Source organism: Natrix helvetica (assembly GCF_964273705.1).
Source record: "Natrix helvetica genome assembly, chromosome: 1".
Classification (NCBI taxonomy): Eukaryota; Metazoa; Chordata; class Lepidosauria; order Squamata; family Natricidae; genus Natrix; species Natrix helvetica.
In genome coordinates, this window is record NC_138548.1 from 303,245,127 (window position 1) to 303,266,984 (window position 21,858).

General features: G+C 37.0%; 1 protein-coding gene across 6 annotated transcripts in view; it reads left to right on the plus strand.

The window, feature by feature from the left end:
- Nucleotides 1–21,858, plus strand: part of ATP2B2 (ATPase plasma membrane Ca2+ transporting 2) — a 146,968-nt gene that overhangs the window by 32,234 nt on the left and 92,876 nt on the right. For all 6 annotated transcript variants that reach the window (XM_081934895.1, XM_081934890.1, XM_081934891.1 and 3 more), the window contains exon 2: nucleotides 9,823–10,020. In XM_081934895.1, coding sequence (XP_081791021.1) covers nucleotides 9,823–10,020 — 198 coding nt within the window. The remainder of the gene's footprint in view (nucleotides 1–9,822; nucleotides 10,021–21,858) is intronic.

Here is a 21,858-nt window from a genome sequence, read left to right on the forward strand (position 1 = left end):
GAGCCAAGTTAATTTTAGCATCATGAAATGATATTGATGGCCTGAGAGAAAAACACCATGATTCACAGCAATCCATTTCTTTCAACTCCACTGTTTCTAATACAGTTAAACTGACAAAGGCAAGGAAGATTTTTAAAAAAAAGACAGAGAGAAAAAACTGGGAAAGTGAACATGTACAAAAATATAGATGGAAGTTAGGAGCTCATGGAACATGCAACATGCATCCATAATTACTTTTCTGCATTAAGGCCTTAAATTTTAAAAAGAAAGAAATCATTTTTAAAAATGCAAATAGCAAGAAGTTCACATCACTTCCTTCTTCAACAGATGTTTTGAGTATAGTCCATAATTGCATATTAATGTTTTATTTTTTACATTTCATATAGAACTGGACAAAACTGCCTTTCAGCATTCTCTGTCAGACATATGGATAGTTTTTCATACTTGGGGGAGGGGAGAAGGGTAAATTCTATAACCAATTCTGATTCTTCCCCAGTGGTGACATTAGCGTTGTTGCCAAAAAATAGAGAAAGATCTTTCTTGAAATGTGATTTCCAAATTTAAAGGAAGCTTAGGAAGTGCACAAAATCTTGCATTCCTCTATGCAAGTCAATAGAGTCAATGTGTGATAGGAGTTAAGGTTCGGAGATTAAGACTGGAGAAACATAAATTAAATCTATCTTTTGCTAAGGGTGGCTCACTTTCAGTCCAGATTACTTCTCAGGATCATGGGGATAAATGATGAGATAATACCTTTGTATATATAGCAGAATGCACAAAAGAGGGCCCAGACCGCAACATGCGCAGAACAATTTACAGTGAAATGTGCACACGCAGTCACTAAAAATCAAAATGGCGGTGGCCCAGCAGCAGCGAGGAACCGGTTTGGGGGCGTGGCAGGCCTGGGTCAGTGCCGGTTCTGTGACACAGGCCTGAATTCCATGACCGGTTTCGTCGAACCAGCCTGATCCGGGAGCAACCCACCTCTGGACTGCAAGGACAAAAAGGGACAACAAGTAAACCAAATGGTTCTGGTATTGATTTTGATATATTCTTTGCTCCCCCATCTCATGTTTTTCCCCCTTTTCTTATTTTTTTCTGTGCTTTAGATTATGTTGCTTATTCTGAAGGTTACATGTAAGCATGTGCAGTACCTCAGAACCAGAGCCACACTGGTGGTGGAAGGGGTGGGCAGGCACGCCACACTGTCAGTGCTTCTTTACCTTGAACATGAATTTTCCTGGGATGACAGGGATATTGTTCAAGTATAGGAAAAATCACAACTTCTTACACGAATTTGTCTCGTCTCCATCCACAAAAAGTGAATCTTGTGGCTTTATATCTATAGTTTTGCATATTCCTAAAATAGAATGACAGGACATCACACTCACTAGCTCTTGAAAATTGCAAGGACTTCCCTCCAACTCTTGAGAATTTCTTTAAAATAATTTCCAAATAAAATTATTTCATAAAATGAAATGGGAATGGAGACGTTCTCTGCCCAGGAGTAATTCAGATCCTCTAAGAGTACATTTAATCCAGACTTAACAACCAGTTACTTAATGACTGTTCAAAATTGTACTTCAAAAGACTTCAAAAAAGTAAGTTATGATCCACCCTCATAACTGCCACACCTTATGATTGCATTTTGGGCACTTGGCAAGTGCACATTTATGACCTGATGCAGCATCCCACAGTCACATGCATACAGTTTATGACAGTTTTTGCTGTTTCCTGGTGTTTTTTTTCCCCTGATTTCTGACAACAACCATTTGATTTGCTTAACGACTGCATGATTTGTTTTATGAGTATGGTGACTTGCTTTACCACTGTTGTAAAAATGATCAAAAAATCACATGGTGTCTTGACTTACAACTGCAACAAATTATACCTGAAATTCTTGAGTTCCACCATGATCGTAAGTTGAGGACTACCTGAATCTTTTCTTCTTCTTCATTTAGATAATAGTAAATGCGACTACGTCATGCAACCGTACAGATTTTGTGTTGGAGGATATCTGAGTGTCAAATAAATTTTCTTGCAACTATCGTAACACTCTTTTTCAACTTCCTGATAAGAAAAAAAAGGTTTTAACATTTGCATTAACAAAGCTGTTTTTTATAATCTGCCCTCCTCCATCCATCTATTAAAAGCATGAATTATTCTCTTTGGAAAATGGGAGATCAAGGAATAATTACCTTGATGTCTAATCCAACATATATGATCTGTCTGTCTTCTCCATTGGTGCATATGGACAGGTCTTATTTTTAATGCTTTTATTGTATTTTTGAAAATCTTAGTGACGCCCTGAATAATATTGTAAAACTTCTATTATAAATAATGAAATAGTAAATGGAAACTTACTTGGAAAACTGATGGAGGAAAGATGTTGAAACAAACTATTTGGGTACTCCTCCTTTCATCGGTGTGTATTGAGGAAAAACAGCCTGCTTCAAATCTGCTAGGATCTGATTTTTTAGAAAGGAATTGCAGAAGGCATTGTGGGATGAGAGGCTAAAGTAATGTATGTGTTTATTTTCAAGAAAGGAGACAATGTGCGGGTCAAAACATCTCCAATGCTGTCATTCTATCTGCATATTGACTGCCAAGACAAGTTTCATTTTAACAAATGAATTTAACAATATCTTTTTCCATTAGAATTCAGACCCTAGAACATTAACACATATTTTCCTTTAAGTAATGCTAGTTTGCCTTTTGACAAGGAAGCATAATTGGTGCTTCATTGTGCAAGCCAAAAAAGCGGCAGTCTCATAAAGCATTTTTGAGATTCCCATATCCCATTCTACAAGTGGTGGGCCATGTATGGCTCTAATTTAACATTATATCCATAACTCTACAGTAAATAAGATATTTTAGGATATTGCATGGAACAAATGAATAAGTTGGTGATATTAATGTTGAAAAGTAGATATCATAATTCTATAAGAATTCTTTGGATAAATAGTAGAGCCAATGAGACAATGCTTCTAAATTTAGATTCATGAAAACCCAGAGATTTCTCACTCCAAGATCAGTGATGGTGCATGGATCTAAGAGGAGAAAACTTGAGTTTAAATTCACCTCCACTCAACATTTTGATGACACTTTCAGTAGCACTTGTATCTTCAGCAGTTTGAGACAGGAAAGGCTAAAGACCTGAAGGATCCAAAGCTTCTGCCACTGCCAGGCCTTTGATAGTGGGGCAGCTTTGGTTCATTCCTTGCATTAGGGCAGAACATTTGGAAAAATACTTGTCTTCATTTCTGTTCTCTCTGTCGGAGTTTTACATTGTTAGAGCAATCTACCAAAATGGAAAATTGCTATACCAGGATAAGAAATGCCACTGCTGCTTTTGGTTTTAAAAAGATGTAATTTATAATGATAATCAAGTGGCAAGCAAGGTTAATGCATGGTACCATGCAAATGGTTAGGCTGATGACTTAACAGTACTCCTCCCACTTCGCAAAATTGCCTTTTATTTAATTAAAGCTCTCCAGGAGGTTGACACTTTTCTCTTGCTGAGAAAACAGCTGTATTGCAACTATGAATCCTCCAAAAGGCTAAATGTAATTGTGACTGCTGAGAATCTTTGCAGTACAACGTTAGTGGTTGTCTTTGTAGTGCTAGGAACATCTTTTTCCATCATGATCACTGCAACCTTCAGTGGAGTATTGATATTAAAAACTGCATGCTGCTCTTCCATAAATAATGTTTTATGAGGTGCTTCCCCTAACAACATTGAGGGCATTTTATTTCCTTATTTGAATTATTGTATATAGCTACTCATTTCAGATATGTGACTCTAGGTTACACAACGTGATATTGCCTAAGGTGTGTCTGCCTGTTATAAAACAAGAACAGTTACAACTGAAGAAAATCAATAAAATATGAATCTCAGTATAAGTTTAAGCATTTCTTGTGAATTGCCTTACCTACCTGTTCTTTTTTTTTTGTTATCTTATTCATTAAACCATGTTTAAGCAGATCATGGTTACTCATTGTGCTTTCTGCACTGAATTGCTCAATGATCTTGGTTTAAATGAACTGATTGTGGAAGGTTACAGTCTCCACAGTTTTCCACAACTATATTTCACGGTTTTTAGTGTTCACATTCATGAACTGGATGAGTGACCATATGCAACTTACTGTCCCAGATAATGTAGCTAACTCTTAGTTTCATAAAGCTAACAGTGACTGTATAATGGTTTTAATGTTTGTAAGCCACCCAGAGATGCCTCTAGACAAGATTGAATGACACAAAAATGAAGCAAGCAAGCAAACAAACGAACAATAGTTCCAGAGCAAATATATTCCATATAGAAAAGGAAGAAAGAAATAAGTATACAGAGATGGTTTCCTGAGGATGGGCACAAGTCCAAAAGCTCAGAAGAATAAACTTCTGGTCCTGGTGACCAACTCTGATTATATCCTGCAATAGATATACATGTTGCTGCTCATCTGCTTGTCACCAATAAATACAGATATCGTGGTGAGAAAGAAAAGTGAATAGCGGAAGGCCCTCATAAGGGTTTTCTTATCTCTGAAGTACAGGACTTTCCTTTGAGAGTTGTGTACAATAAGCGGAATCTGGTACTGTTTGTCTTTTGTTGTGCCCTGCTATTTGATTGAGATACAATGAAACAAATCCAATCTTCTTCCTTGGAACATCACAGCAATATTCTCCAAGGAAAATTCTGTAAAAGGAACAAAATGGAATCATAGTGGGTTGGGTGTTTTGGAAAGATGCACAAAAATAGAGAAAAGAAGAGTAGCATATTGAATCTAGTAAAAGTACTGCAACACTTTTCTTTAAAAAAAAATAGAGATCTTAAAATACTTTTATGTTAACATTTTCCTAATGTTAGCTTGGAAAATTAGGGACTTTTGGAGTAAAAAGGTTATTGAACATGCATTTCTATTTTTGTTACAACATGAATGAGGCTGTCCCTGGCATGTGAAGAGTTCCCTGAGTGATTAATTCTGGGTTACTTTGTTTATTTTATGACAGCTAATTGAGTGCTAGAATGTGTGAGTCATTTCTGCAAAGAGCTTTCTCAAGGACAAGTCAAGGACTGAGAGGATGCTGATGTATAAAGGCAGTGGAGGTATTTAGTAGTTTCAGTGTGAAAGAGTTCTGCTTTTGAAAACAAGAAGATTGATATAGGAACTGAAATGAGCTTTGCCTATTCTGCTTTCAAAGGTGTTTAGTGTGATATTGTCCACAGATTGGTTTGGAATGTACATCGTACTGGCTGTCACAGGGCTTCACCAGAGCTGTCAATCTGGTGAGATTTGTTACTAATGGCAGGCAATTTCTCTCACTCTCTCCCCTCCCCTTTCCCCCCAAGGGTTCTCTGCCACCTTTTATGTTGTTCCTGAATGTTTTTAAACAGATTTTCAGGAGCCACTAGATAATAGAGAGAGGAATTGGCAAAAATTGCATTTTTCTGTACTACTAATCCCTTTTATAAATATTTCCTGGCAACTAAATTATATATATTCCCGTGTAAGGTTGAGATTGTCTTAACAACGTTTCAAGGAGGTCTCACTTGCCATCTTCAGGCTGGGTTTAAGCCCTTTAAGCCCCAAATCCAGCCTGAAGATGGCAAGTGAGACCTCGCTGAAATGTTGCCAAGACAATCTCAATCTTACATAGAAAAACCTGAATACAACAAGACCAGTATATGTAACACAAACATATATATATATATATATATATATATATATATATATATATATATATATATATATATATATATATATATATATATATATATATATATATATATATATATAACACAAACTCACAAATGTATTAATCTCCAACGGATTCCAAAGAAAAACATTCATCAACCTAATCCAAAAGGAGACTCCCCCAAAAAACCAAGACACTGTGGGCCAGCTGCCGGCAGAGTGTACAACCATAGAGCAAACGCTCAGAGCAGCCACTGCCGGAAGACTCAGTTTGGAAGCTGCTGAAAAAGCCATGCTGAAATGGCAGCGGGGGCGGTGGCGACAGCGGAGGTGCCCTGGCTCTGCAGGGAGAGCTTGGCCAGGGCATTGTGAGGCTAGGAGGCACATCAGTGAGAGCAGAATAGCCGCTCGCGCAACCCCCCTCTCCAGCTGTGCAGAGCGCCATTCACTGGCATTTCGAAGGTGTTAAGCCACGGGAGCTGGGTGGCGGCGAACAGGCGCTCACGTGGCTTGGCGATACCCTTAGGTCACTGGTTGCGTGGTCGCTTCATGGCTGTTGTGTTGTGCTGCTGCTTCTATAGAAATTATAAAATATAGACATACTATAAGCTTATATGGTTAAGTCAGTATTTGTATTGAAGTTCCCATATCTCCTCTTGATTCCTAAACATATCCCCAAATATTCCAATGGTAAATACATGCAATGTGAAATGAATATTGTATTATCTATGTGCAAACAGACATCTTTAAGACACCTTGCTTGATATGTGTGTATGAGACATAGTGCTCCTTGCAGCTATTAGTAGAACTGGGTAACTGTAGCATAGCATACCAGTTGTGAGATTTAATTTAAATATAGAGATACTATAAATTCCTTATAGTGGAGATTAAGTATGCAGCCCTCCACGCTTACGTATGTATTATATTTCTACTAAATATTGTCACAGTCTTGTGTGGCTCAATGGTGCACAAAAATTTCTAATCTATAGAGACTATAAAATTCAATCCAGTGGAAGAAGCAGTTTATAAAGCAATTTGTCTACGAATATACAACTTCTTTTGGAATTACTAGGAAGTAACTGATTGTGTACAACATTTATCCTAAAGAATGTATCTATGTGGTCATTAAAAGTTGACATCAACATCACATAATAAAAAAGTGTGTTTATAAGATTCTCTAAATAATTCTAAAAGAATTACTGGTCTCTTCATTGTGAGGTCAAGCAAAGCCAAGCTCAGAAAACTGTACTGATTCCTCCATGACACTTTGTCAATAAATGAATAATGGTAGTTCAAGTTAAGAGCCTCCATTACTCTGTCCTTTCTTTTAGGGATGTTAATGAACAAAATGCTTCATTACACCTCCCTTTTTTACATCTCATAAATATTTTGTTATTAAAACTCAATAGAAGGAGAATATTAAGACATATGAAGAAGAAATAAGAAGAGAGGAGAAAAACGAATGGTAGGGAATCTATCAAATATTGAACAAAATGTGTTAGAAAGGTGGAAAAAGATTGTCTAGATGTAACCACTATTATGTGGCAGATCTCTGAAGAAAGATGACTGAGTTGGATAGATGGTTGTTTCTGCCTTGTTGTCTTGACACATTTCCAAATAATAGGATAATAACACATTTTAAAACTTGTTTATTCAAACCTTAATTTCATCATATTCAATTGAGCTTTCCTTTCAGAAAGCACATTTAGAATTGCATTAAAGCCAAACCAGGCTTTGTGCCAGATCCTTTGATTTAAGTAGTTCTGGATCTTAACCACATGGAATTATGACAACTAGGTAGTATTAATTAAAAGATTTATGAGCTTGAAGAAAGCTTGAAGTTATTAGGATCAATAAACTATGTCTCAACTACTTTGCAGTCAATCTTTATTGATGTCAGTTTTTGTTTTTATTTCTAAAGGAGGCGACTTCCTTCATTCTAGTCAGAATTGTGTGGTGGGATTCAAAATCTTTTACTACCAGTTCTGTGGACATGGCTTTGTGGGCTTGACTTGGCGGGCAAGGCTTTGTGGACGTGGCAGGGGAAGGATACTGTAAAATTTCCATTCCCACTCCACTCCAGGGGAAGGTTACTGTAAAATCCCCATTCCCTCCCGATCAGCTGGGACCCGGGAGGCAGAGAATAGATGGGGGTGGGGCCAGTCAGAGGTGGTATTTACTGGTTGTCCGAACTACTCAAAATTTCCACTACTGGTTCTCCAGAACTGGTCAGAACCTGCTGAATACCACCTCTGATATATTCATATTGCGAAATAATACTACCGGTTATCCTCATCTCTGTTTGCTGAGTACCGCTGTTAAACTGCACATCTCTGCCAGATCATTTTCTGTTCGTTATTTAATTATCTAGTGTGGCAATCTGAGATGTCTGTTTTATGTGGCCTACCTTGCCTTATTTTCTTGCACATTAAGCAGCAGCCTAAACAATCCCCAATGTTTTTAAGAAACATTTAGGCTTGATAGTTCTCAAATATCTAGGGATACACTGATGATTGCACTGTGCTGCCCTAGAATAAACTTTAATTGACTTTCCACTTAAACATCTCCAAATACATTGCAATATAAAAATTATGTTTGTTACTCAATTTTATTTAGTTGCTTACTCACAGCTTTTTACTATGTGCCTGTGAATTTTTTTTCAGCACTATGTCTACAAAGTTAATTTGGAAATATCATGAATATTTTGTGCAATAGATACAGTAGCATCGATGTATTCTGTTTTCATAGCAGTGGTTCTAACTTAATGTTTATTTTTGTACAAATTCTTGGAAAAAGTTTTTCTGAATGTGTGGAAATGTTACGAAGCATTTCTTGTCAAACTATTAAAGAAGATGCATATTTTTTTAACTCCTACTGCAAACTATTCAGAGGTGTACAAGCACAAAGATTTCCCTTTACTGGGAAAATAATACCAAATGATGTCTTTTGAAAGATGGCCACATTTCTAATTGATACTGCAATTGGAAGAGATCCATAAACATCACTTACAAATCACTTTCTTAAAGTTCTTTAAATAAGTTGTGCTTACCAGCAGCTGCCCTGTATTTTCCATTTTAGAGATGCTCACACACAGAATGCATCCCCTGAAATCATTTTGTTTATCTTACTCAAATATATTTCTCTGCAACTGTTTATAATAATGTTTCCTTGTAGGATCAACATTTTATCTCCCGATTGGTTTTTTAATGCACTGTGCAATAAACTATGCAGTAGCCAGAGGAAATGACACAGCAATTAATTATATTAAGAGATTTTGAGTTTGGACTGACTTGAACATTAGGATAAAATATAACTACTTTAAAACAGCTGAATTTCAGTTTCTCTTTCAGTCTTGACATGAATGGTCTTGCATATTTCCTGGCATATTTGTAAATAGAATAGTAGTTACATATTTCTAGGTATAGCATAAAAACCTTAATACATTGGATATTACATATTGCATTTCTGTTTTAGAAATGCTCACTACACATCAGGGTGGCTTTGCATCTGTTTATGACTAATAGAAAACAATTGTTTCAAAAGACAGATGTTTTCAGTCTTCCTTTCTGCTTTTCTCTCTCAAAGCAATCCCTTAATATTTCAAGAAAGTTCTGGAATAGTATTGAGTAAGGCTCTGAAGACTGAATGGGAAAAAGGAAAAGAAAACACCTTGTTGAAGCAGAAGCATTTTATCATCAATAAATGCAACCTATAATACTTTTCTTAGCTATAAAACCATATACAGGAAATTCTGAACATATTTTGATTCATCACTTCGATAATATAATTGAAATTTTGTAAATTTATTTGCTAAATTAATCTCTTGTTTTGCTTCCACTTTTTGACATATTGTATAAACACAAGTTAGATTGTTTGACTGTGCTTCTTTACGATTCTCTTTGCCTAACGGAAAAGCTAGAGAAGAAATGTATTTCTCGAATTGCCTTTGCAAATCCACAGAAGTCTCTGTGATACATTAGCCGAGAATGAGTTTGCCAAAAGAAAACTGCAAAATTGGAAATCTAATGAGCTATAAATAATAAAAGCAAAAATGGTTGTATTTTAAACTGTAGTTAAAAAAATATTAACAGACTTGTCACTCACTATTAATGTTTCCTTGATCTTTAGGATTACCTGGCACTACTGCTGACCTAGATAAAAGAAGGCTAATTTTTGGGAAAAACTTTATACCTCCAAAGAAGCCAAAAACTTTCTTACAGTTAGTCTGGGAAGCATTACAGGATGTGACTCTCATCATCTTGGAAATCGCAGCCATTATATCTCTTGGGCTCTCATTTTATCATCCACCTGGAGAAGGAAATGAAGGTAAAACTTGTTTCTCCAATATTTATCTAATAAATATTATTTCCTTGGTTCCTTAGCAGCAGGTTCTCTGTTTTTAATATCCCATTTTCTCCCTATTTCTTAAAGGTTTAATTTGATATGACTTAGATTAGTATATGTAGCTAAAATAGTTCCTCAATTTTGTATCTCTTAATTTCAAATTGCATGGGAAAAATGTAGATTTGAACATAATGTGGCCACCTCTGATCCGAACATCATTTTTAGAGATGCAACCGATGATGTATATTGTGGCTGGTAGTGATTTATCAGTTGGCTCAGGAATAAAAGAGAAAAATATCATATAACTTGATTTTTGTCTACCAAGTTCTTTTTTTAAGCAGCTGTTGTGGGTATCAATAGGCAGCAATAGATTAAAACTGCTTACACATTATAATGAGTGAAACTTACAGGCATTGATGGAGAATTGTCACCAATCTGCCTGACTGCTAGCAGATTCCAAGTCACATGCTACCATTGATATTGACAGGGATTTTGGATCTATAACACAGGTGTCAAACTTGATCGTGCCATGTGACATCACGTGACGTATCATGACAATTTTTTTGCTTTTCCGGAGTTGGGGTGGCCCTGTCCTGTACATGATGCATCCGCCCCGTGAGATGCATCAGTGGGATGATCAGGGATGATCAGTGGAGGTCAAAGAATATATATTTATTCAATCCAAAGTTTTGAAATGGATGGGTGCCCACAAAGAACTGTTCCTTGTCTCCTTTTTTATAAGGTTTTGTAGTTTAGAGATTTTGCCAGCAACTATCAATGAATGGAATGTATTAATGCAAACACACATTTCCCTATTTTAGAATGAAAATAGATGCTTCCTTATTTATAATTGAGCAAATGTTTCTTTATCTAGAGCAGTGTGTGTGTGTGTGTGTGTGTGTGTGTGTGTGTCAAACTAGATTTCTTTGAGGGCCGGATCAGCATAGTAGTTGTCCTCTGTGGGCTGGCCAGGGGTGGAAGATGGGACAGATGGCAGATGGGATGGACGCCTCCTGCAGCACCCTGCTGGCCAAAATGGGCAGAGTGGGGTGCATGTGCTCTCCCACGTCCCATTTTTGCTAGCAGAGGCACCGCAGGCTGGTCCTTTGATATTTCCAGGCCGGTCCCAGCACCCTGCCGACCAGATCTGGCCTGTAGGCCTTGAGTTTGACACCACTAATCTAGAGCAAGAACAGATAAGTTCTAGCAAATGCATAAGATATATGTCACCTTTTACCTGGGCTTTACTATGTGATGTCTATTTTTTTCAAATGGAGAAATTGTTTATTATTACTTACTATATACAATATTTCTTTAAATTTAAACTTATTGTAAACATGAAAGAAAAAGATTCCAACATCAGGAATCTCAGGAACTATAATGATGACTGACAAATGCAGTTTGTCACAAAATGGAAAATTATCACAATTTTTAAAAATCAAAACAACTTAACATGACTTTCAGCCTTCCATTGCACATTACAGACTCATAAAGGTACCATTTAGATGTTGAGTCCAACCCTTTGATTAGTGCAGAAATACACTACCACTGCCTCTTTCAGTAATTGGTTCTGCTATCAAGCTATTTACCCACTTTTTCTCTTTCCTAAAAGGATTGACCCTGTTAAAACACACATACTTGGTCCTCTCTTGAGACTCATTCGTTCTTTCTGAGTATCCTTTACAAGTCTTTCCCCCAGATTCCTGCCTACAGAGTTCAAATTTCAAAAGCAACATCTGTGCGTCTCTCTATTTCTGCTTTTATGCTACTTGGGTACATGCCTGTAACTTCTAATTGGCTATTCTCCAGTGTAATTCTTAAACCATGCCCTGAATCAGTAAAGGTTTTGTGAAATGCCACAAAGCTATGTAACTGCCTTCTGATTTAAGGACATCCCTCCTATATAACAGTACATCACAGAAATGAGTACACTCCTCACATTTTATAAATATTTAAGTATATCTTTCCATGTGACAACACTGAAGTAATGACACTTGGCTACAATGTAAAGTAGTGAGTATACAGCTTGTATAACAGTATAAATATGCTGTCCCTTCAAAATAACGCAAAACAATGTAATGTTGTGTTATTTTGAGAGTACAGAACATTTACACTGTTATACAAGCTGTATACTCACTACTTTACTTTGTAGCCAAGTGTCATTACTTCAGTGTTGTCACATGGAAATATATACTTAAATATTTACAAAATGTGAGGGGGTGTACTCACTTCTGTGATATATGCGTACGTAACAGAAGAATAAAACCAGGGCCTGGTGTTTGCATGTGACATCTGCCTTGTGTTTGCATGTGACAGAACTATGGTGCGGTTTTGAAAGGAAAGGATCAGGATCTTTCCAAGTTTCTTTGTGCTGCACTAGGTTTGTGTGTCTTGAAGTACATAAATGATGTGCGGACGGGCAGGAGGAGGGAGCTGGAACCGGTTCTAAACGGCACTGTAGATTTGTGGAACCTCTTCTCCAGAAGAGGTTACAACTGGCAGGAACCCACCCCTGATTATTATATATAATCCATTATCACATATAGAAATTGTTTATTGTAGTACAAAATGTATTTTGGAAAGGAAAGCTACATTAGTAAGGCAATCATGCATTAAAATGGGCATATTAAGATAACCCCATGCCAAGTTATTTATTCAAGGACCAGGAAGAAAAATGCAAAAGTAGCGAAATAAGCAAAACTTAAATAAATACAGCATTATACTTGCAAGATTCATTTAGAAATCAATTTCAGTGTGATTTTGAGTAAACATTTTGGCTTCCTTATTTGAACACTGGCAAATTGTATAGGTTTCCCCCACTGACATGAATGCTTCAGCTGATACTGAGAAAATATTTTCTTCAGGTTCTTCCTCCATTTCCACATCATATATAATAATGGACATGGTGACTAGATTTATATTTTATTACTTTTTGCTACTACTAAAATGTAGCAGTTACTATTAAGTTTAGGGAAGATTTATCATTGACTCTGAAATTAAAGAAAAAGGAGACACGTAATTTGTTAACAGTCCCATATTTTGCAGGATCCTGGATTTGAAAATGTATTGGTCTCCTATTTTTAAGTCTCAAATGATAAAGTAAGAAGGCTTTGAATATTAGTTATGAAAACATTTTGGTTGGGTTCCATCAACCTGAACAGCTTTGCTCTCATGATGGAGCATGATGTCTGTTTCCTATTACCGTAGAAAATATTTTAAAAGTGTGAAGTTCATGTTCTGGGAAATGTGGAAAAATAACACTTAGCACTTTAGAACTTTAGTGCTTTTTCCAAACTCATTAATAAATTATTCCACTCAAAATATTTTAAAGCATTTCCTCATGAATATTTGGTTAGATTTTGACAACATATTTTCAGAATGCTTATAATGGGAAAAATGCACTGCACTAAAAATGTTTGTATTGTTTTCCATTGAAACGCAAGCATTTTATGAGTAATATTTCCACTTTGCCTATTCCAAGTTGAAATTAACAAAAAATGGCTAAAAATGGGAAAAAATAAATAAAGTAGTTATGCTTAGTAAGCTAACATAGTTACTGAGAAGTAACTTCTATTGTATTCAGTTGGGCTGAATAGATCCAAGATTGAAGGCTAAATATTTTGCGCTTAATCTGAAAGAACTGTGGTTGCAAATATAATAATGCAATCTTATGCATCCCTGCATAAGAAATAAATCCTACTTTATTAAATGAATATCCTATGGGAATAAACCACTTACATAGGAATAAATGAATTTGATTGGGTTTCCTTCATAGTAGATACTTGTGGAATGGCATTGTAAACAACCTATAGGATCAATTTTTTTAAAAGTGTACATTTAAAAGTGTAAAAAAGTAAAATAAAATAGTTTTGCAGATGTATCTAGCTAAAATAGCTAGCTAGATTTATATACATGAAAAAGATCTCCTCCACACTCTGTGGATTTTATAAGTTGAATTTTCTGAATGGGATTATTATGCGACAAAAAGAACAGTTAACACTGGATGAAGCCATAGGTGGGAAAATCAAATGATTCACCAAAACAAAGACAGCCACAAGATTGGCACATTAAAATATGAAAGCATGTAGAACCTCAAAAATGCACACTCCATTGAGATGTGCATTTGATCATTCACTGACAATCTGTCATCCTATTTCACTGTCATATTCAGTCCTTCTGATATTCTGTATGCCTCTCTTTCTTTGTATCTGTCTGAATGCCTGTCTATTTATTGCAGTTAGGCACTTATTTAAGATATTTCCCCGTCCTCCACCCCCAACAAGATTTTTATTTTTTTGCAGTCATCTGGTTGTTAGCATTCTGTCTAAAAGTTGTTCAGGCCATTTGGAGATTAGCTGGGCCCTCTGGATCATCTGAATAGTGCAAATAGGTGTGGAACCTTTTTGGAATTGCTGAAATTGTGTTGTAAACAGTATTGTAAACCTGTTTACTGTATTATAAACAGCACTGTAAACCTGTTTATTGCCGCTGTAAGCAGCACTATAAATCTGTTTATAACAGAGTCCTTTCATCAGTTCCAAAAGATTTCACACCCATTTGCACTACTCAGGTGACCCTAAGGGCACAGATAAATCTGAAAGTGGCCGCAACCACTTTCAGAAAGAATGTTAATGAGTAGATGACTGCAAGGAATATAAATTTTTCCATTACCCACCTTTTAGTCAGAATTGGGGAAGCTTCTTGTATAAAAAACAAAATGAATTCAGGGAAAAACAAAGAAAATCCAATTGCCTCTTGAAAAAATATCTTTGAGACTGGAAAGGATAAACCTTAATTTCATACTGTTTTTTTAATCTGGCTTGGAATACATAGCATTTAACATTTAAAGCCATGCTTTGAAATATGATTCATAATAAATGTTCAGATATTGAGCATAGCTTTTCTGTTCTTAATTAGAAGTACGTGAAAAAAGTGATGCTGTTTTAATGGGTAGGTTCATTAAACTAAATTTACATATTTTTGCAGGTTCCTATGGAAGAATGAAAATGAACAAAAGGCAGAGAGGAATTAGGCTAGTCCTTATGTGAGATCTGAAGCACTTCTTCTGAAACATTTTTGAAGTGCACATAGCTATAACAGATAGCAAATATGTTGTAATGGGTAGATCAGAGATAACTTATTTATACTGTATCCATTTGGCAGCCATTAAAGTACCATTGAACAGCACTCTGTACACATGGATATTTTAGTTAGAAATCCAGTGTTACTTAGTGAAAATTTTCAGAAGTCCTGTAGGCTGAGAAATAGATGTTATTTTCTTGTTAACATCAATTTCAAATTGTAATTTACAACATAATGCATTTCAGTCCAGCTTTTTTTCCTTGCAAATAAAATATTAGTCCAGCATTTTTCAGTTCCCATATTGTAGCCTAAATTAATGTCAATACAATTTTGAAAAAAGAATTGCTTAAAAAATAGTTATTTTAATAATGTGAGCCCTCCCACCCATCTGCAGATGGCCCAATAAGCCTTAGTCATTATATGCAAATGTTCTACTGAATCTTCATATATTAGTTAAAGGCCTCATTATATATTAATGACTGCCCCCATAGGTATTGTTGCAAATACTTTTGGATCAAGCATAAACTTCAACTTCTGCAATAAAAGCATAAGTATTAACTTTGGGGTGAGGTAGGGTGGGAATCACATCATGTATCTTTGAAAGATAAATGCTGAACAACTTAATCAATTGATTGTACTCTCAACATATTAAAGTCAGATATATTAATAAACGTAGAAGGATATAATTTATGCCAACACATTGTTGAAGTAATTCTATTCTATTTGTAAATATGACAGACTATCCTGAAATAGTTGATTATGTAGATCCTGAAATAATTAAGATTTTCAAACAAAATCTTATACCGTATCTTTGCAGTCTGAACTTCTCTTGGCATGATATCCAATGGTTAATAGAAAAATGAAGTGGTGCTAATGATGATGATAAGTATAAATCATGTCCTTCTATCTCAATTTTTTAACTAGTCGAGGGGTGCAGATATTCTACTTGAAATCATCTGCTTAATGTGACCCCTGTGCTTTTATTATGGAAGAAAGGAAATTATCAGATGCCTGTCCATTTTCTTACCTGTAATCCAATATACAGTATATGCTGGAATGTTTCCCACAACATTCAATGGGCGTTACACTTACGTTGATGTTGCGCTATGAATTTCTTGTTCAAGTTCAGAAACCTGTTGCCTGCTAAAGTCTGAAACCGGGATTATTTTTATGCAGCTCATGATAATGAAGTGTAGTTGGTTTCTGGTCACTGTGCAAATTGGAGAAGTAGTGCCTCTACAGTGATATAGCTATTTCTGTGGAATACATCCAATAAAGAAGGCCAGCAGTTTACTGACCTTCCTTTGAGCCCAGCTGAGTGGGAGGTGAGCTAGATTTCCATTCAGTTCTTATCTGTGCTGAAGGGGAAAATTAGTAGACGGGTCACCTTGATTCTCCCTCGTCACTGAGTGTCTGCCTTTGATGCTGCGACTGCTACTGCTCAGATATCGCAGCAGTCCTACAAACTGCATTGAACCCCAGAACGTTTGAAGTGAGAGACTGTAATGATATTCTGTGCCTTACCTCATGGATGTGCTGTGGGTTCTTTTGTCAAGCTAGAATAATGGAAGTATGATATTTAAGAGCATTTCTGCAATGGCATTTTGCCATTCTTTTTTAAGGTTATGGGATTCAAATTTTAATGGCTTAGTTTAACTGTTTTCCTGAGTGATAACTCATACATCAAGTGGTGTTAGAATGTGTTGAAAGGTCAATATTATTTCCTTCATATTTTCCTTTGTAATCTCTGAGCCAAACATCCCTAATTATGATAATAGGAAACTAGAAGATTGAGCACTGTTGTTTGTTGGCATGCCTCAGCATCTTTGCTCGTATAATCCTGTAATTTACAATAATTGAATTGGTCATTTAACAGGCAAAATACTATAGAATACTAAGTTTATATAATACACTGATGTTCTATAAGGAAGCTTATATCTGTATTGGAAAACCATTCAGTATATTCCAGGTATCATTTTCTATGATTTTTTATTTATTTGGTCTTTCTGGATTTCAGAGCTATGATAAAGCTTTCTGATTTGCCCCAGAGCATATAAAGGACCATTAGTGTCATCAGTTTCCCCACATAGACCACACAATTATTTAATTACAAATGAGAGGTTAGTTACTGGTGGAACACAGGTAGTGGTCAGGGGTGGGTTTCAATTTTTTTTACTACTTATTCTGTGGGCGGGGCCTATTTTGTGGGCATGGCTTAGCGGTCATGTGACTGCGTGGCCAACTTGATGTCACTCACCAGGAGATGTCATGGATTGGGTAAAATGTGGTTAAGCTCATTTAATAACGCTCTTGCTTAGCAACCAAAATTTTGAGCTCAATTGTAGTCATAAGTCAAGGACTATCTCTGCCTTCTTCTGCATGGCAGCCTTGTCCTAGTAAACTCCTTCTTTCTGGCAATTTTCCTCTCTGTTAGAGGCACCAAAACAATCCAGACAATCTAAGGTTTTCTGCTGGGGATTGTACTAGATGACCTGTGATTGGCCTTCTAGCCCTAAATTGCTGTGTTTTTCTTTCTTTCTTTCTTTCTTTCTTTCTTTCTTTCTTTCTTTCTTTCTTTCTTTCTTTCTTTCTTTCTTTCTTTCTTTCTTTCTCCCTTCCCTCTGTGGGAAGCAACCCCCTCCAAATAAAATTTTACTCCCAGAAAGGCTCATTGCATATGCCTGCCAGATATATAATGAGATAATGAGCCTATAGAAAGTTTGGCTCCATTTACAAGCAGGGAATGATCCTAACCCTTTTAGAAACACAAAGCCCATATTGCACAAACCCCAAAACTTCAAAAACATAGAACCATATAACAATCCTACCTTTTATCCAGTTTGCTGTTCAGTTGACCCAGAGACAAACTGATAAATGTCATTTTGCAAACTTCCTTTTGAGCAGCTTTTCAATTTAAAGTAGGTTGCAATTTAAAATTTGCAGCATTAAGACTCGTGGACTTCAGTCCCAGAATTCCACAGCCAGGCATGCTCAGTTCCGATTTAAAGCAATAGCATGTTTTTTCTACTCTGCTGAATCCCGGTTAAAAAATGAGATTCCTTCTTTCTTTTTCTTTTTTTCTTTCTCCCTTCCCTCCCTTTCTCCCTTTCCCCCTGTCTCTCTTTTAGTTTTTAAAACCTCTTTTCCCTTGCCTGAACTGGCAGGGAAAAAGGGCTTTTTAAAAAAGAAGCTTCTGATGGAGGTTTTGGGGCGTGGTCAAGCCACCATTACTACCGGTCTGGTATGCCAGATTTTCACTACCTCTTCTGGTGTACTCGACAGGACTGGAAGGTACTGGTGGACAGTACCTGCAAGGTACTGTCATAAAATTACATCAGATTTCTACACAGGAGATCAGCAGAAATTATGAAGCTCTGTAGACCGAACATATGTGTCAGAGAGTGCTCAAAAGGAACCCCCCCCCCTTCTTCAGCATCTGTAAATTCAAATACCGTTTTATAAGATTCTATGCTTATAGAAATTAAATGTGTATCTGGGACACTGAAGGGAAAGCAGATAAAAGCAGTATTTCCAGTCAGAGGCAAACAGGGTTATTATAGCCTAAGGTGACAAATACATTTTGATAGATGCATATGGAAGACAAGACTTAATGGAAAAGTAAAACATAGGCAAAGGCAGATAATATTAACGAACAGTCTCATAGGCATGCATCGTGTGTATATATATGTATGTATGTATGTGTACATACACACATACACATATACACACATGCACATTTCCTTCTTCCTTCCCTCCCTCACACAAAGAGAAAGAGAATATATTTAAAATCTTGTAAATGCCTTATCTCGAAAGATTTTTCTTCTCTTATCGAATTTTGTGTTGCTTTTATTTTCTTTCTATTTTTTCAAATATTATATATATATATATATATATATATATATATATATATATATATATATATATATATATATGTGTGTGTGTGTGTGTGTGTGTGTGTGTGTGTGTGTGTGTGTGTGTGTGTTGTATTTGTACTGATAAATAAATAAAGGGAGACTAGTATAGATCTATTTCGAGCTAATTAGCTCTCATCAGCTAGCCATACCCTTACTGGGATTTGAACCCGGGCTGTATATATCTTACGCAGGAGTCTTAGCCACTAAGCCACGGGCTCACTTCCTTATCAGTTGATATAACTGATATAAAAATACTATAATAACACACACACACACACACACATGTGTGTGAGTGTGTGTGATTATAGTATTTTTTTATTGCTTGGGATATTGCACCTGCTGCCTGAAATGTTTACTGATCTCCACTGTAGGGAGAGCCAAGGGAACATAGCAAGCGTAATCATTTGGTATTGGGAAGATAGGTGCATCATTCCTCATACTACCCCTACCTTTAATCAAACAGTCTCCTTGAATTATGGTTTGGCCAAGAATTTTCCAACATACAATAGGCACAGACTTGGAAGAAGACTTGAAAAAATAGTAAGAGCAATTGGTGCTTGAATAAAATCAGAATTGGATAAATAGTTTCTTTGCATTTAAAAGTAATTTGAGGTCAGCAGTTAAGTACAAAGCGTGTCTTTGAATTCTATGTAATAGCAATCCACCTTTTGAATCCAAATTCTTACTTCAGAAGAATTTGCATATATTGGTACATATGGTATGCATTGGTATGTAAAATAAAATATTATTTTATATGTATATGTAATGCTTTTTGAAAAAATTAAAAGATAATATATGGGTGGAATTGGAGCCTCAGTAAAATCAACCCTGGTTGGAACACTTGCTGGATTTTGCCCTCTTTGTCATATCTTGGATACCATCAGCAAAGTAGAGTCATCAGGTTTAGTTCTCATTTCCTCCATTCCTGGCCAATCTGTGGATATGAGTCAGTGGCATTGAGAATTAGGATCTCAGTTCCGGTTCCGGCGGCAGCGGCGACGGGCAGCTCTTTGCCCGCTCCGGCTCTCCGGTGGGCTTCCCCACTCCTTGGGGGGCACAGGACACCCCTCAGAGGGGTCCTGCCGGAGGGGCGGCATCGCGGGGAGCTCCTGCAGCAGCGGCGGCCGGCGGGAGGTCTCTCGCGCGCCCAAGGCACCGGGGAGCTAGATCGGAGGGCGCCTCGCGTTTCTGCGCCTCGCGCCTCGCTAAAGCCGTCTGGAGAATGAAGCAATTGAAGGAAGCAGCTGCGGTGCGGTGAGGTTGCTTCTCTCTTCATGCCCTATTTTGCACGAAGAATTAGTCAGCTTTCCTTAAAATAACTTTCGGAGTATTCTGGAGGCGCGGCTGGAGGGAGGGGGGTTCCCCCCCCCTTGGACAAGCGGCGAGGAATAATTTTGCTCTCAGCCCCCGGGGAAGGAGGAGGGGGGAGAGCCAACGAATGAAGCCTCACCCAGGTTGAGATGATTTTCTTTTCAACTTAATTTCACTTTCTACTGTGATTTGAGGACTTTTGGAACTTTTTAAAACTTTGTTATGCCTCTGTGCCCAAAACTGGCAGGGCAAGATGGCACACTTCCGTTGTCTTTATGAATTGTGAAACCTGACTCCACCTTTAAAATTCAGGCTTCCGGTCTTTGTCTCCGTGTCTCCCAGAGGAATCTCTTGTGGATTGGTATTTTTTGAACTTTCTAGGGGAAACCTTTCATCTATTGCCAGACTTATTAGAGAGATTCTCTTCTGCCTGGTCTTTCTGCTCCCGGACCTCACCTGGCTACCCTTCTTTTCTAACTGTTTATCTTATATATGGACTGAACTTCTAACGTGATAAAGGATGGCATCCAAAAGACCACCTCCTGGGAAACCTGGCTTTGCCACGTCTGCTCCAACATCTGTAACATCCAGTCCAGCCACACAGTCAAAGATAACAGAACTGATGCAACCTAAGACTATAGAGATGGACTTTCAACAAATGCTTCAACAAATTTTACAGGGCCAGGAGGAAATCAAGAAACAGCTAAGGGAAATGAAAGATGAAATTAAAGAAAATCAAGCCCAAATTTATAAGAACTCACAGAGACTGGATCTTGTGGAAGGGGGGGGTGGAGGAGGTGAGGGGGGGGGTGGAAGCTGTGCAGAAAGGGAACAAAGATCTTGACATCCAACAGATGAAATTAGAATTTGAGAGAATGTCCTATTATCTTAGATTTCAAAATGTTATAGAAGAAGATGGGGAAAATATAAGGGACATTATGACAAACATTCTGGCTGACTACACACACAAAGAAAAACAACAGATGGGGTGGGATATAGACCTGGTTTATAGAGTGAACTCAGCTTATGCTAGAACACACAATGTACCCAGGGAGGTTCACATTAAATTCCTTAGAAAAAGCACAAGAGATGAAATTCTGGGTGTACAAAGGGGGCAAGCATTGACATATCAGGATATGGAGATAACCATTCTGAAGCAGATCCCTAAGAAGATTAGAGAAAAAAGAAAAAATTATTCGCAATTAGCGAATAAATTATACCAGAAAGGGGTGTGGTTTAGATGGTTGATGCCTGAAGGTATGTTGATATTCTGGGAGGAGACAAGAATTAGAATTAATTCACCCATAGAGGCGCAGGCCTTTATGGAAAAAAATAAAACACTCCTAGAGAAACCACCAGACACCACAACGGACACGCAGGACACGGGAGGGGCCAGAGCTCTGCCAGTGGAGGGAGATGGGGCAATAGCAAGAAGACTCAGATCACAAAAATAAACAAGAAAATCATATTATTATAAATTGACCGAAAGTGAAAATGGAATTATATTTGGATT